This window comes from Dipodomys spectabilis, unplaced genomic scaffold, assembly GCF_019054845.1.
Source record: "Dipodomys spectabilis isolate Male_0828 unplaced genomic scaffold, ASM1905484v1 ptg000081l, whole genome shotgun sequence".
NCBI classification, from domain to species: Eukaryota; Metazoa; Chordata; class Mammalia; order Rodentia; family Heteromyidae; genus Dipodomys; species Dipodomys spectabilis.
The window spans coordinates 22,486,957-22,504,379 of record NW_024870758.1 but is presented as its reverse complement, the minus strand read 5'-3'; the positions used below and the strand labels follow the sequence as shown (position 1 = coordinate 22,504,379).

Genomic DNA, 17,423 nt, shown 5'->3' with positions numbered 1-17,423 from the left:
AGGCCCAGAGTTCAGGCTCCACGACCAGACCCAAAAACAAAACAAAACCAAACAAAACTGTGATACTCAGATCTCAACCTTCTAAATAGCTAGGATTATAGGCATGAACCACCAGCACCCAGCTAGAAGGTAGTTCTTAAGTGTTGCAGAGTTTGTTGGAGAATGATATTGATATCTGAGATTTTCATGAAAATTCCCCAGGAAGAAAATGGGCTTGATAAGAAAGTAAGATGTCTGGAACTAGGGAGTAGGCTGTTGCTTTTTTGTGAAATTAGACATTAAAAAACAGGGATTCTTACATTCTTCTATGTTTCTGTGTTATGAGATATCTAAAAAATTTTAATGATTAATTTGAAAAACAATGACAAGGCAAGAATTGATGGTAATAAAGGTAATGGAAGAATAGATGGGAAATAACTCTAAAATGGATGACTTCATTGTCTGTATAGTGGTTCATCCTGAATGTCTGAACATAATGGACCCTTGGCCTAAGAAAGTAGACAACATCTTGAGCAAGAAAAACAGAAGGCTGAGGTGTGGAACCCTGAGGGAAATCAAGATTTAAGAGATGAGTGGCTGGGAAAGTGGCTCAGTGGTAGAGTTCCTGCCTAGCTTTCATGAGGCCCTGGGTTCTACTCCTCAGCACCACATCAGCAGAAAAGGCTGGAAGTGGTGCTGTGGCTCAAGTGGTAGAGCACTAGCCTTGAGCTAAAGAGATGAGGGACAGCACCCAGGCCCAGAGTTCAGGTCCCACGACCGACCAAAAAACAAAAAGCAAAAAGTGATGAGTGGCAGAAGAGGAAACCTAGCTCATCCAGGCAGCCTGACTTCAGCATTAAAGTATTGGAGCTGGTTTCTACATTCCCCCTTCTATAGAATGAACCAGTGAGAGCCCTTATAACTCTCAGCATCACCTGCAGTGCCAGAGGAGGGAGAGGCTTGGCTCTAAGTCTTAACCCAGATCATAATCTCTAGGGAGTGAGACTTGGGAAAATTTGAGTTGAGGACTCTCTGTGTGACTCTGAGGGCTGACCAGACTGAGGAGAGTTAGAACCTGAGGGTGGAGTGCTACATCAGCTGACAGGTCTGACAGAGGCAGAACTCCGGGCTGAGGACTAGGTGGAAACTTTGGAGAAGGCCAGTATGAATGTCTCTTCTACAATGCTTTTTACAAAAGTAAGAAGATGGTAGAGAAGAGAGGACTTGGGGTTGGCCCAGTTACCTTTTGGGTGGTAATTGTTGGTCATTAATGCTTATGATAATACAAAAGAGATTGCTTGCAAGTAGAGAGATCATTAATGCTTCTCACTACAGGATAACAGAGTGACCAGGCTATGCATTCGCTTACTCCTTTGTTGCTAGAGTGATTACTTTTTGGAAAGAAATAGATTTTTTTGTTGATTGAAGGAAAGCTTGGTAATTGTCACAATGGATTAAATCTTTAATTTGTTACTACTTTAAATAACATACTGAAACAGCACAGGCACCAAATTCTTCTCAGTGCCTTGCTTTCCACATTCTTGCTGGGTGCTGTGGCCCATTCCTGAGGAGGAAGAAGAAAGGAACAACCGCACCTCTTTGTTCGCAGAATTGTCTTTTTCTCTGCTTCCTTGCTGTATGTTAAATGATAGTATTGAAGGTGTAAAGCCTCTGATATCCTGTATGGAGTATTTCTCAGTTTTGTACACATGTTCCTAGACATACAGTGTGATATGCACTGATAAACTCATTGTAAATGGAAAAATAGTGTAATTTGTAGGTGCATTTAATGCACTAATGTAGCTGAATATCAAAGCACGGCAATGTAGATATCTGTGGAATTCATTTTTTTTTCTGATCAAGTGGCTCCTGTAATTGCATTGCTGCTCTGCCCTGCATCAAAAGAAAGGGTAGTACTAATAAAACAAAACAGGAAAAGATTAAAACTTGAAATTCCAAGTATGGTTTTTCTGAATCTGTATCATAGATCTTAAATTGGGGGCCATCTGTACTTTGGAGGGATTCCCACATTTCTATGACTTGTGATTACAGTATTCCAAGGCATTGGATATGGACTGAGGTAATCCTCCCCTGTTCTTCTGCCTGGTGTGTATATGTATATATCTTTTTTTTCTTTAGCACCAAAATTATAAATGGTTTTTATAATAATTTTTTTAGCCGGTAGGCTTTTGGTGTGTGTGTGTGTGTGTGTGTGTGTGTGTGTGTGTGTGTGTGTGTGTCAGTGTGTCAGTGTGTCAGTTCCTCTTCCTCATGTGTATTTTTAAGTTCATTCTTACCCCCCCCCCCCATTAATACAATGTATTTAACTTCACCTTCGCCTTAGCCCCATTGCCCAGTGAGTGTTTTTTTGTGTTTTTTGTGAGTAGGCAGTCTTTTGGTGATATCCCTTTCAAATCTCTTTCCAGCCAGTGCCCATCTAAAACCTTCCTTGCCTCATTGTTTTCTGTTGTGGTTACTTGGACGCTAACCCGTTCAACTTCTGCAGACCCTGGTATATGGCTCCTTTTCTTTCTCATGATTGTATTTATACTTTTGATGGATATATTTAAATGAACAGCTGTGCGTTTGTTGAGTCATACCACAATTATCTGATTTTGCTTTCGCTGCTTGACTGGCAAAAGTGTATTTCAAGCTAAATTGTGAGAGAATTCCATTAATCACACTCTCACCAGGGGAGGGGAGAGGAGAAAAAACACTGAGAAAAATCTTTTTAGGGATTAATTAGTGATTCCATTATTTAGAATAAATTGATCTAGTTACTATTTAATGTGTCACTTGGAGAAACGATATATAGGTGTAAATAGTTACATAAAGCTTCAAGCAGCCTTGTAGGTAAAATTCTGTTCAGTAATCAATGTGCAGAAAGTTTCTTGCTGGTACTTATTTATCTAAATTGATAAGAAGTTTTTAAAAGAGCTCATTTTCTGAAAAGACTAGGATTCGTAACTTAAGGTCCTTAGATTCCTTGAGTAAGCATTTTTTTAAGGTTCCTGAAAAGATAACATTGGATACCGAACACAGTATAACTTTCTTTTCTTTATCCCTCAGATGTACTAATTGCTAGCTGTAACCTCTGTTTGAGTCCCTGGTTTCCATCAGCCAAGAGCTATTTTTCTCTTGACACTTCCTCAGGGTTCTTTCTGAAGGTTATTAATAGACATGGAAGCATGGCTTTCCAAATAGTGCCAATAACTGTTAGACGACTTGGGGGGAGATAATATGTCAATTTCAGACTTGTGGGAGATATATTTTCAAGCTACAGAAGCTGTCTTAGAGGTCACTGGGGATGGCTCTGGGCATATCAGCTGGTGTCTGCAACCGACATCCAAGCAGTCCTTTCCAAATGGGATATTGTCCACTGGGGAGTTGTCTGGTGTCCTGAGTCTGCCAGGTGTCTTTTTGTTTGGCTGCTTCTCTTGGATGACACCCTGGAAAACTGGAATCCAAGTTACGAACAGTATCTTTTAATTTATCTCAAATACCCAGTTGCTAGTATGTTAAATTGAGGTCATAGAAACTGCTTACCTATACTTACTCATTGCTTTTCAGGCAGTAGAAAACTTAAACACCAAAGCGTAGTCTAGGGTAAGAAATTAAAAATGAATGTCTTTTTATTGATATTGAGGGTCTAGAATGTTCCGTGCTTGTGTTGTCACCATGCATGGTCTTATCCTTGTGCTGCTTATATTTACCAAAATGTAGAAAGGAGAAGGGGACAACAAAATAAAATAAGTAGCAGATTTTGCTCCCAGTTAAGTGCTTTGAGGGAGACCATTGCAAGGCAATGTAATGGATGGGGGTGGCGGGAAGGGCTGACACAAAATGGGTTTGGAGAGTGGGGGTGAGAGAAAGGAGGACATAAAGGGTTATTTTTCTAACCTCCCCTGAAATAGGCTCTAGGGCCTTCCGTTGACAGAGGGAGAAAAGGACAAAGGGAGGGAGAGGAGGAGAAAGAGAGAGGCAGAGAGAAAGATAGATAGAATGTTCCCCTCCCTGTTATACCCCTTCTGTCTTATTCCCACCACTCCAGATTATTGCATGTCTATCAAGTTAGCCCAAGAACTGGGAAAATTGTCACCTACTCCTATGTGCCTGCAGCATTATTTGTCCAACAGGAGGGATAGAAACTCTATTGATATTAGCTTACAAAGGAAACTTAAGGTTATGAGACAGAAGGCAGAGGCCATCTTTAAATGAGAGGAAATGGGATTTTAAGTGGGCCTAGAGGTTTAAATCTAAGAGTTTTATGGGAGAGAATAAGAAGGATCTTCTTAGCCACAAGTCCAAAAAAAAAAATGGTTCCAGCACAATTTTTCCACCACGGGAGAGCAAGAAGGAGTGGGGGCTGTGAGTGGCACTGAGGAAAGTGTACCAAAACAGCCAGGAGGTATGGGAGCCTCAAGTGGAACCAAGTGGAAGAGCCGAGGCTGGTTGGTACAGAGGAATGAAGTAGAAAATGTGGGACAGTCCAGGTATAGTTAAGCATGTTGAAGTAAAACCTAGTTTTGAGGTACCAGAGGCATATGGACGGCCATCAAACCACTGCACTCTAAGAAACTTAGTTTTTATTTGGACAGCCTCAAACGGTTCAACAGTCAATTTTGTTCAATAAGTAAATATATTGGGGCTTCCTTGTTTCCCACGTGGTAGCCTAAGCTAAATCTTCCAACTTGTTTTACAGATTGTATCCCTCTCTCTCTTTGTCCAAACTATGTCTTGGGGTCTATCTGTCATGGCTGGAATGTCTGTAGTGTAACTCCTTCACTCAAATCCCTTTCTTTCCAAAAATAATCTATAATTGTTTCCTCTAACCACAGGATGAACTGATCCAGGGGCTGTTTTTCAGTTCTGTCGGACTTGTCCAAGTAGCTATTTGTATTCATCTATTGCAGAAGATCAAATTACATGCTAATATTCTCAAAGGAACAACCCACTAGAAAACCCCCAGCAGTGAAGTCTATATAAAACCAAGCCCTGGCAACATGTACATTGCCAGTTCAGACAGAGTGGGGTGTTAAAAATATTTAACAGGTCATTTGTGAACTGAAGAAAAGACCCTGCCTTAACTTACATGGTATGATGGTGTTGGACCGGCCTTTCTTTGCAGCTATAACTGACAGTTCATGTCTCTTTCACCCTGCCCAAAGGCTCAGGTAGTTTGCAGTATGCTGCCCTTCGGTTAGCTTGGAAAATATCACTGTTTTTACATTATCTAATCAGTTACCATGGCTTGTTTTTGTGTTATATGGAGGTGGTTGTGAGTATGCCTTCCTTCAGTTTTCTGTCTAGAATATGTCTTACAGAGCTTAATTTCGTACCTCAGGTGCTTTAAGCTAATTTCTGTTTTTATTTTGAGGTGTGAGGTACAAGAAAATAGAAGATGGGTGAGAAGTGTATGGGAATGAGAAATTCCTTGTACTGTCAAACAGCTTGCTTGACATGAAGAGCTTTTCTTCTAGGACACAGGAGATGGTGGTGGTAGGGGGGAGTAATTGGAGGTTTCAAAGTATGTGAAATTAATTTTGAGGTTAGAGAAATGGAAAGAAGGCTTGATTGAAAGGTGACTCAATAACCATGTGTAAAGATTTTTCTCTGAAAGAAAATCAAGGTTGTTGAAGTTCAGAATTAATTAAGATAAAATATTAAGGATAAATAAACCAGACGGCCAAGCTATCTATGGCTAGTCAGTTAGTGGACATTATGGTAGTGTGTGCTTAATTAAGATCACTAAATTCTGGTCAGATAGAGCCTTTGATCTGACCTTGTATTCTTGGGTTAGTTACTTCTATGCATCCATTTTCTTACCTGAAAAAAAGAAGTATTGCTATGAGTATTCATCATGGAATGTTCTAGGAAGAGAATGAATTAGATAATGCATATTGATCCCTAAGCACAGTGCCAGGCTCATTAGTAAGTACCACTACTGTTATACTTCAGTGTTGACAGAGGATGTAGGATTCCTCTAATTCTTTCGCTGCTTTGCGTCTGCATTTTATATTGAATAGCATGATTCATTTTTCTTTCATTGTGGAAGGCACAGCACAGGCAATATGAAGAGTTTTTTTTTTTTTTTTTAAAGCGATTATGGAATAGTGGTAGAAGATCTGTTGTGGGTGGTGGAAGGTGTTGGTTAAAGAGTGACTTCATGTGGAGAGTAACAAAGTCATTTAAAACAGGTCTGAGTGATTGTCAACAGTCCTTCAACGGGTCTTTTAAATTTAAAGATGTTAGACCTTTTCACCTGAGAGATGGTAAAAAGCCAATTCTATCAAAGAAAATCCCTATTGACTAAGTAGGTTCTCAGTAAATTAGGTATTAGACCAAAACCAAATGGTTAGCCACTGGGTTAGCCAAGTGAACATTTTGGAGAATTTTCTGATCATATTCCCATTATTTTTTATGTGGATAATAAATTGTGTCCTGTTGATAACTGTAGATATTAGAAATATCCTTTATCATTTCATGTTTCAAAAGTTGAATTGACAAATGAAATATACTCTTGTTATTCTGTGACAAATATCAAAATGATTTCTGTAATATATTGCAAAGTATTTGTGACTTTAAACCATTACAAAATTGTCATGAGAAAAGGAAGTGCCGAACTTGTGTCAAGTCTGCACATGTTAGCAATTGAACTAACTGCTAGCTCCTAAACTAGATTATCATTCTGATCTATAAATGGAGTTTGAAAAATACTCTGGGATTTAGAATGTGGTTCTGCTCTGCCTTGGTGATTGTCTGTTTTTAGTAGAGTATATGGAAATATTCTGTCTTTCAAGAGGGTTAGCTTGAGACATTACAAGAAGTATTACTCATCTAAAGAGAGTCCTTTACTTGGACAGGAGGTCCCTAACCATTTTCTCAATAGTTTTTTCCCCTTGTGTCTGAAGTCTTAAGATTAATTATGAAGAGAGGCAAAAATTTACACGCTGAAGTCTTAAGATTAATTATGAAGAGAGGCAAAAATTTACACGCTGAAAACTTCATGCAGTACTTTGTGAACCTCAGTACCCAATGAGTTTTTCACTTAGGGATTTTGATTATATCTGAGATGAGTAGTTGTTAAATAACTCCTTATTAGACATTTATATCCCATTTAAGAGCACTCATTTATATGTGTAAAGTATTATTCTTCCATTAAAAATATCCATACATTCTTCCCTCTTGAATGCTTTCAATGTTAGAAGGGCAGATGAGACTAATCAAACTGCAAAACATTAGCATGTTTCATCCAGTATTGGACAACTTCTCAGTCTAGAATGCCTAATGTCATTAATGACACACTGTAGTGGGAGAACTGAGCATTGTAGGAACATGGCAGTAGATTTCAGAGTGTGGCCCCAGAATCCCTGTGGGACACTGACACTTTTTTGAGAATTCTTCTAATGATGGGTAAGACTAGGTCTTCTGTGTACTTTAACCAATATAATGTATAACAGATTAAATATGGAATCACACATGAGAACGCTGAGGTCTAAACCAAACATAGAAATTTGCAAGATGCAGGGTATTACTTTTCTTCTTCCTTTTCCTTAAAACCAAAAAATATTCTTTGTTTTGAAATTTGTAAATAAATAGGACACTTAAGCTTATTGTATTTTAACATGAACACAGTCTTTTACAAAGCTCCTTTAATTTCCAAAATAGCACATATCAATAGATATGGCCCACATTAACAAACTCCACAGTGATTTTAAAGAGTAAAAAGAAGTTCTAAGATCAAAGGTTTGGAAACCATCGGAGTGAGGCATCGCTGAATTATTGAATTGAGACCATCTTCATTTTTCATGACCAGTTGCTCATTCTTACCAAGAACAAAGGAACTAAAAGTTTACTTTAGAACAACACTTTTTTTTGGTATGGTTTAAAATTAGAAAAAGATCCTTGGGCTTCAGACCAATAATTTAGCTTTTTTTTTTTTTTTTTTTTTGACAAACCCTTGCTATATAGTCCAGGCTGGCTTGCAATGTATTATATAGACAATGCTAGACTCAATATCTTTGTCCCAGCCTCCCAAATTCTGGGATTACAGGAGTGAACCACCATGCTCAGATTGATCTGCCTGCCTGCCCCCGCTCCCCTCCCTTCCTCCCTTCCTCCCTCCCTCCCTCCCTTCCTTCCTTCCTTCCTTCTTTCCTTCCTTCTTTCCTCCCTGTCTTCCTTCCTTCCTCCCTGTCTTCCTTCCTTCTTCCCTCTTGCTTCCCTCCCTCCCTCCCTTTCTTCAGTTGTGGTTGAACTCAGGGCCTGGGCACTAACCCTGAGATTTTTCTCTCAAGACTTTGAGCCACAACTCCACTTCCAGTTTTCTGGTGGTTAATTGGAGATAAGAGTCTCACAAGCTCACAACCTTTCCTGCCCTGGCTGGCTTTGAACTGAGATCCTCAGATCTTAGCCTCCTGAGTAACTAGGCCTACAGGGGGTAAGCCCAGTACTTGGCAGATGTTTCTTAAAATTACAATATGACCAGGAAAGTCCTAGAGTATTCTATTCCACTTTTGCCATCTTTTTCTCTTTGGCATGTGATTTTTTTTTTTAAGTTGGAAGTTAATGGGCAGAAGAAACACTAACACTGTACAAAATGGTGGCCACTGAACTTTTTTGAAATGACTTTTCATATATTTAAAGCTGCTGTTAAGCAGATTCGCTTAGGGACTTGAATTCATAATCTTTTTTTTTTACCCTGCCTTCTTTCTTGAAGCTTAAGGGAATGTGTTAGTGTGGCTTTACATACAGATAATTTGTAGATAGGTATTTTGGGGTCTAGACCTTTGTTGGCTCTATAACATGGAAAATATGGTAATGGTGATTGGTTTACCATTACCTGAATTTTACCTGTGTGAACTGAAATTGTGGATATGATAGATTTTTCAATCTTATTTCTCTGTACTTATGGGTAGTGGTAGGTGGGGGGCTGCTAATTCTTTAGATTTTAAAGTAAAATTGAACTGGTTAATTCAGAGAGAATTCCAATTTAATAAGAATTAAATGGACATCTGCTTGCTTTGGCAGTAATGAGCAAGACAAGACTATAGATTTTCCGTTAGGGAGTTTAGTAACAGATATGTCCAAAAATGGCATGGGTAAATATATAACTATGAACTATGATTATTTCCATGAAAACTTAACAATATAGGAAGGTAGTTCAATGACGGGTATAGGATAGCTTCTGAAGAAAGTGTTATTTGAGACTTTTAGGCCAAGTAGGAACTAGTAAGATCAGCCCCTGAAAGAAGGCCCGGGCAGAGGGGCATCATATACCAAGGTCCAAAGAGACAGAACTGAGCAGGTCAGAATGCTTGGATGAATGGAGTGATTGGGGCTAAGAGAAGGCCTGGATGATGGTGTTGGGAATTGGGATTGGTGACCATGAAGATGGACAAGTCAGAGGAGGACTTAGAATGCCTTACCCTGGATCTGACCTTGGGGTTTTAACCAAGTGTTAGTCTTTTTTGTTTTGTGAAAATATAACAATCTTCCAACAACAGGTAATTTATAGAGCAACTTTTGGTGGTTGTTATTGTGTGACAAGGTTTTGCTATGGAGTCCTGGCTGGCTTTGAATTCACAATCTTCCTGTCTCAACCTCTCTTCATGGTGAAGATTTCAGATGTGTCCCACCAATTCCAGCTAAGAAATTTATTTTCATATTTCTAGATGCTAGAGAGTTCAAGAGCATGGAGCCAGTATCTGTTGAACATGTAATGCACTAAAACATGGCAAAGAGCATTGCATGGTGAGATAGAGCAAGTGTTCCAGCATGGGTCTCTCTTCCTTCACTTATAAATGACATTATTTAAATGACGTTTTTTGCCTCTGTCCTCATAAAGGTGTGGATGCCATCATGTGGGCCCCACTTGCAGGACCACAGTGAATCCTAATTCTCTCCCAAAGACTTTCCTCTTCAGACACTTAACAAATGACTCAAGGGATTATTAAGTTTTGCAATCTATGAATTTTGGGGGACAAATTCCAGTCATGGAAGCAAGTGTTTTATTTTTGGAGGTACATCATGAACGCTAGAAGGACAATGCAAGTAGAGGAGAACCAACATCGTTTTCCTGTGCAGAGGAATATAGATGATATTGAAAGAGGCAGCTGCTTCTAGGTCAGAGAGACCAACGTGAAAGACTTGTCAATCTCAAAAAAGCTCCCTAGAAAAGAGCTATGTGAACAGGGAAACAACAATAGTAAAAAGAGGTCTGCACAGTTTTGTATACTTTAAAGCATGTACATCCAGGTGCTGGTGACTTGTGCCTGTAATCCTAGCTATATGGGTTAGTTCAAGGCCAACCAAGGCAAAATTTTCTTTTACAAGACCCTCATTTCAACCAATAGCTAAGTGTGGTAGCTGAAGCTTTTATTCCAACCATGCCAGGGACTGAGATTGTGAGGATAAGGTTAAGGCCAGCTTAAGCCTTTTTTTTTCTTTGTTTGAAACAGTTCACAAGATCCTTTCTCAATTGAAGAAAAAAAAAGCTAAGTATGATGGTGTGTACCTTTTGTCCTTTGTATGATGGGAAGTATAAATAGGATTGCTGTCCAGTATTGTCTGCACAAAAATGCAGACCTATCTCCAAAATAAGTGCAGCAAAAAGGACTAAAAGCTTGGCTCCAGTGGTAGAGTACCTGCTTAGCAAGCATGAGGCCTATTGCAACACACACACACACACACACACACACACACACACACACACACACACACACACACACACACACACACACACACACACACACACACACACACACACACACACACGATATATAACAAAAATTCCCCTTTGTCCCTTCCTTGCAATTAGAGAAGGAATGGACTGGAATGTGATTATGGGAAGAAACGGGAAATAAACTAAGAGGTGGGAGGATGTGATGGGAATGTGGTGAGTGAACAGATCTCCAAAGCCAAACCAGAGCCAAACCAAAAAACTGATTTCAAGAAGATAGGTCAGAAAAGGTCCACTCCAAAGAAGTTGTAACATTTTGCCTTTTGCTTTGAGGAATGACAAAGAAGCTTTCTAGCCTGTTCATCAAGGACTCTACCATATTTTTTTGTTGTACTCTCCAGGAAATTGAACCAAATCAAACCACCATCAGATTCCTGATATTTTCAGGAATTACTGTAAGGGAAAAGTTCCTAACTTAGAAAAGTGAGCTCTGTCAATGTAGTTTTAGGCCAACATTAGTTTTAAAATTTCTACCTGTCAGTGATAGTTTTATATATTACATATTTGCATTATTTCTTATTTTAAAAGTTATCCTGTCTCAATTTGCCTATCCTTTCTTAAAGTTGAGGATAATGTACAAATACACTGCTTTGCCATAGATAATATGTTTGCTTTATTCTTTTGGTTTATATAATGAAGTAGATTCACCAATGAGTTAAAGGCGAAGGAGATTCAAACATAGTAATCTGTCTTGAATAATTTAATCTCCTATCTTTAACATTATATTAGAAGAGTATATTCATAGCTCTCAAGGTTTTTAATATAGTTTTTAATATACTATATTAAAATACTCTTCTTGATAGGGGAAGATAAAATTCAACCTAAAATCTTTGGGAATACTTTTTCTTCATTTTCTAGGTGAGTTCTTCATAAGAGGGTAGGTTCAGAGGAAGTGGCCTTAGAAAGGACTTATTCCTTAGATGACCTGTTTAGGTCTGTGAAAGGGCATAGGTTTAAAAGTACTAAAAATAAGCAACAGATTTGGGGGAATATCTAAAAATGGTTTTCAGTGGCAGTGTGAAGATGGTATGCTTAATTTCATACAATCCTGCAGTTCTTTCCTTATGTTTCTTCTTTTTTCCTCCACAGTGGGACAATGGTAGATGGAGTGATGATTCTTCCTGTGCTAATGATGATTGCTTTTCCTTCCCCAAGCTTGGAAGGTAAGTGAGTCACAGCTTGTTAGGAGTTAGGATTCATGTGTTGTGTATTGTGTGGCTTAGTGGAAACTATTTAGCTATTAATCCTGTCATACTTATTAGCATATCCTTTTTTTATAATGAATATTTGGTAATGCCCTTTGACTGTTTTGAAGTACAATTCTAATATGTAGTACCAGGTTTTTAAAATATGTTTTTTTCATATAATGCCCATTGGAAAGTAGAAACCAAGAAGAAATTAAAATAAGGCAATATTATGAATAGATTCACTGAATTCTGTCCTAGTAATGCATGAGCACATTAGAAGACTTGATGAAGGACAGTGTCTCCCTGAAGTTTTACTTGCCACAGTTTTAATTTTCCAGGGTCAACCATGGTTCAAAAATATTAAATAGAAATTCTAGAAATAAATAATTTCTGAGTTTTAAGTAACTTTTATTATAGTACCATGTAATAAAATTATTATAATGTTTTATTATAGTATAGTGTTATAATTATATTATAGTGTAGTGTTATAGTTCTGTTTTTATTATTGGATGTTGTTTATTACTTTTTGTACCTAATTTATATGATAATCCTTATCATAATGGGCCAGAGGGAAAAAACCCCAGCATTTTCTAGGTTTGTTCTTATCTGTGATTTCAGGTATCCTTGAAATATCTTAGAACATATTCTCTAAAGAAAACAGGACCTGTTCTTGCACTATATAACAATCTGCTACATCTTCAAAAACACATTGCTAGTGTTCTGCTAGTGGCTTAGTTGTCTTCTTGTCTTAGTATATTCAGTGATTGATTTTTCTGAAATATAAAACGGAACTATTGACCCTCTGTCGTAATTTGGATGTAAAATGAATCACTTTGTGCTAAATTCTTAGTCCTTAGCTTGACCCTGTTGGGAAGTATGGAAAACTTCAGAAGTAGGGTATACTAGCTCTTCTCATTGTTGGGGCCTTGTGGGACCACTAAACAAGGGTTTTGTGTAGTTTTGTGTGTCCTGCCCTCCTCTTTGTCTTTTGTGCTTTACTTGAGAGATGAACAAGGTCCCGTCCCTCTTCTGTGTGTTTCTTCTGTGATGACTGCTGTCACAAGCCCAGAGCAGTAGGGCTCATTAGTCATGGGCAGAAAGCTCCAAAACTGTAAGCCAAAATAAACCTTTTCTCTTATCATGTTGATATCTCAGGTATTCATTAACAGTAATTGGAAAGCTACTAACATGCCTTCAGTGTTTATAGTAGTTATATTTTGGGAAGGTGTAGTGTACATCAAGGTAATGTATATTTGCTTTGTGTTTTGTTTTGTTTTTTGTCCGTCATGGGGCCTGAACTCTGGGCCTGGGCACTGTCCCTCAGCTCTTCAGCTCAAGGCTAGTGCTCTACCACTTGAGCCACAGCACCACTTCTGCCTTTTTTGCTTATGTGGTGCTGAGGAATCAAACCCAGGGCTTCATGCATGCAAGGCAAGCGCTCTATCACTGAGCCACCTTCCCAGCCCCTTGCTTTGTGTTTTTTGTGTGACAGTTATTAGGTTCAATTAATTATGTGAAGTTATTCCTATAAATTAATTAGCTACAACTTGTGGGGGCATTTGCTATGCCTTAGCCTATTTGGGCTGCTAGAACACAGATTACCATAAATTGGATGGCACATAAATAACAAATTTTTATTTCTCACAATTCTTAGAGGGTAGGAAGTCCAGGCAGATTTGGATTTTGGTTTAGGCCCATTGTTCATAGGAGGCACATTTTCTCAGTGTCTTCATGGGGAAGGGCAATAGTAATCCAATTTATGAAGGTCTGCACCTAAAGTCTCATTACCTCCCATGCTGACTGACCTTCTAATACATTACATCACCTTGGCTTTGATACTGCTGAGGCATTTCAAGGCCTTGGCCATCTCTGGTCCTTTCAGTAACCCCTACCACTCATAGTTTTCAAAAAGTTACTTAGGGGAGCTGATGCTCCTTTTGAAAACCTTTGAGGACCACAAAAATAGATAAAGATAATAGTTATTCATAATTCTATGCACTTAGAGGTAATTGGCTCATGACTTTGTAAATGTATACAGCATAAACTACCTTGTTGCATATTGGCAGTGTCCACCCTGCGTTTTAGAGGTTCCTCCTTGAAAAACATTGAGGCGTAAAGATCCTGTTTATAAGTTCTTTGGGATATAGTGGTCTGTTGTATATAACTGGTGAACTTTGAAAACATGTAGTAAACACTATGGAAAAATCAGTGTCTAATATACTAGAAATTAGTTTTGCTATTCTTGTTATATTTTGAGCTTGTATTACTTGATCTGCTCCTATGACTTTTCTGTATTCATTGACATGTATGCCACATTCCTAGCCCAAGCTTAACATTTTTATTGTCTACAAAACCCAATTTGTCCTTTATTGACATTGTCCTATATAGGAGCCATTGAGAAGTACATAGTACTTGAAATATGGATAGTAGGAGTTGAGATATGCTGAGAGTATAAGAGACAGATTGGGTTTTGAAGACAATAAAAATGTTAAGCTTGGGCTGGGAATGTGGCTTAGTGGTACAGTACTTGCCTAGTATGCATGAAGCCCTAGGTTTGATTCCTCAGTATCACATAAACAGAAAAAGCCAGAAGTGGTGCTGTGGCTCAAGTGGTAGAGTGGTTGCCTTGAAGCTCAGGGACAGTGCAAAAAAAGAAAGGTTAAGCATCACCTGTTTCATTCTACTCTTGTGAAAACGTTTAGGATTATGTAAGATACCTCACATTTTGTTTATTTTGGACGCTGTTATCAGAGACCAGTCTAGTAGTCTTTAACTAATCTGAAGTAGTCTAGACTGTTCTAAGTAGTGTTGTTAAAGACATTGAAGTAACATAACAGTTGTGTCAGTTAGTGCCAAGAACATTTGGAAACTGGATTTTGGCAAGGCAATGTTGAAAGAATAAGAGGAAGAGAATTTTTTATATTAAAGGGGAAAGATTTGTTAACAATGGTTTTCAACTGATCTGCCTGTCCCCTCCCCTGTTTTGCCCCCAGGAGATATTTGATAATTTCTGAAGACTTTTGCCCCAACAGGTTTATAAGATTTTCTCCCTTTTTAAAAATTTCTTAATATACTTGTTACTTAAATTTTTTTTCTGGAGACTCTGGAGGACTAAATCTCAAATTCTACCCCTTTCCCTAGACATTATTTCTGTATGGTATTAGGCAGTACCTTTGTGTTGATAGCATGGATGGACATATGATAGAGGCTGGATAGGAAAGAAGAAGTAGAAAAGAAATACAGGTACAAAGACAAATTAGCAAGAAAAGGAGGGGTAAGAGACAGAATGGGGGAAAGAGAGGTGGGAAAATGTTACAGTACATCCTTTTCCTGCTTCCAGCCTTCCTGTTTCACAATACAGTGGAAATACACAATGAAACAAACCAGTTACTCTGTGCTGATGTAGAAATGAATTGCCACTGGGATTTTGCTATTTAATATGCCATCAGTACTAATATGTTCACAGATATGGACAAGAGGGTAGGAAAGAAATTACCAACCTTGGGTTGAAATGTGGTGTATTCTTTTTAAAGACCATCCAGTCAGTGCTGTGAGAGTGCTCTAATCATAAGAGCAGTTGCTGTCTTCCTTCTTAACTCTTGTAACTGTCAGTAGTATATTCTATGGAAAATACTTATTTTTTTAAAATATATTTACTAGGATTTATTTATTTACTCAAACATACCCAATATTAGTTGTAAAGCACATGTTAAGTGCAAAATATGTAAAAGAGATAAATTGCAGGGCAGCTAGCAAAATTCTTCTTACTAGCATTGTAACTTAAGCTTTATACACTACTAGCTTAAAACAAAATAGACCCATATTTCATGTTTACAGAGTAGCAGAGGCTCCATAGTAATGATGCATCAGTGATATTATATGTTGTTACTGTTGGGGCATGGAGATCTTGTCCTGGTATACTTTGTTGTATAATATGAGTGCATTAAAACAAATAGACAAAGGGCAGGGTAGTCTCAGCCACTCTGAAGCTGAGGTGGGAAGGTTGCTTGAGCCTAGTAGTTAAAGGAAAGTCAGGCCAATACCCAGAGACCCTGATTCAAGCAAGCAAGCAAGCAAGCAAGCATGGGGAAAGGTTGGGCAGTGGATACTTATTTGCACTTAGATGGGAGAAATAAGTTCCTGTGTTCTGTTGTAAATTAGGTTAGGGACAATTGATAACGATCATATTCTGTATATTTCAAGAAATCTAGAAGAAGATATTTTGAATATTTGCTTTCACCAGAAAGAAATGTGAAGTGTTTCTATGCTTACCCTGGGTTTGAGGATTACACAATATGCACAGGCGTCAAAACATCACCTGGTACTGATAAATATCTACAGTTTTATGTGCTAATAAACTCTCGCCCACACACCAAATTAAACAGTTTTCTCCCATTGTCTCCCAAATACTTTTTTTTCATTTTTCATTTTTTCTTTCTGTTCTTTTGTTCATTGTCTTTTCTTTTTAATGTGATGCATGCTAGGAATCAAGTATGTCTTATTGATTAGAAATAGTGATAAAACTTCAAGGAGTAGATCTAAAACAGTAATTTAGATTGAGTTTGAGTGTACCTGAGGACATTTCTCAAGTGATATGGCACGTTAAATACACTGGACAAAACAGAATTTATTTTATTTTTTTGCAAGTACAGAAAATTGGAAAAACTGCTTAATGTAACTACCTTTTTGATGATTATAGGTAATGTCTGTTAATCCTTAGTATATGCTGTTGGCCTGATTTACTATTTCTGATACTAATGATTATTTATTTCCTATCATCACAACTACCCTAACAACACAGGTATTTATTGCATGTGATTGTGGATTTTTTGGACTGTGCTTAAGGTTATCCAGCCAACAAAAGGCGAAATGAACTTGGGAAAATGATGTTCAAGACCTTCAAACATTATTAGTTTTCTACAAAATTTTACTTTGTCATTTCTTCTTCTTCTTTTTCTTTTTTCTTTTCTTTTTTTTTTTTGTGCTCTAAATTAGTGACATCCATATTCACCTTCCATCTGGTGCTTAGTGTGATCCAGTGTAATCCAGCCCATTGGAAAGGGTGAGAAGAGAGCTCATAATAGCATGTGATGAGGCCCTTTCGCATTTATATTTTTACCTTCTCTTGTCTCTCCTACCAGTAATCATCTCTCCTGTTCATTAGCTATAAAACTCTAGCGACAGGAAAAGTTTCATTTGCTCTCACAGAGAAGAGCACTTGAGTCCTAATTACCTATGTATTCTTCCCTTTCCTTCCCATTAATAGGACTAATCATAGTCTAATACTACTATTATGTCACCAGGGACAAGGCAGAACGTCCATGCTTGGCTTTCTTTTTGTCTCTGTGCATTTACAGGTGATATGACCAAAACATAAGTACTTAAAATGGAGTATTGTGCCTTTTGACATCATTTCAATGTGAAGACAACCTACATTCTAGTAAATTTACAAACCATTATAGCAGCAAAGGAGGTTGGATGTAACACAGTTTTGTTGCAAGTGATTTTGGCCTGTC

At 38.0% G+C, this 17,423-nt stretch overlaps 1 protein-coding gene across 1 annotated transcript in view; it reads left to right on the top strand.

Moving 5' to 3' along the window:
* The window catches only part of Acvr1 (activin A receptor type 1), a 121,448-nt gene that overhangs the window by 55,881 nt on the left and 48,144 nt on the right, over positions 1–17,423 (top strand). The window contains 1 exon segment of the mRNA XM_042683502.1: positions 11,810–11,883. Within this exon segment, the coding sequence (XP_042539436.1) occupies positions 11,817–11,883 (67 nt within the window). The 5' untranslated portion in view covers positions 11,810–11,816.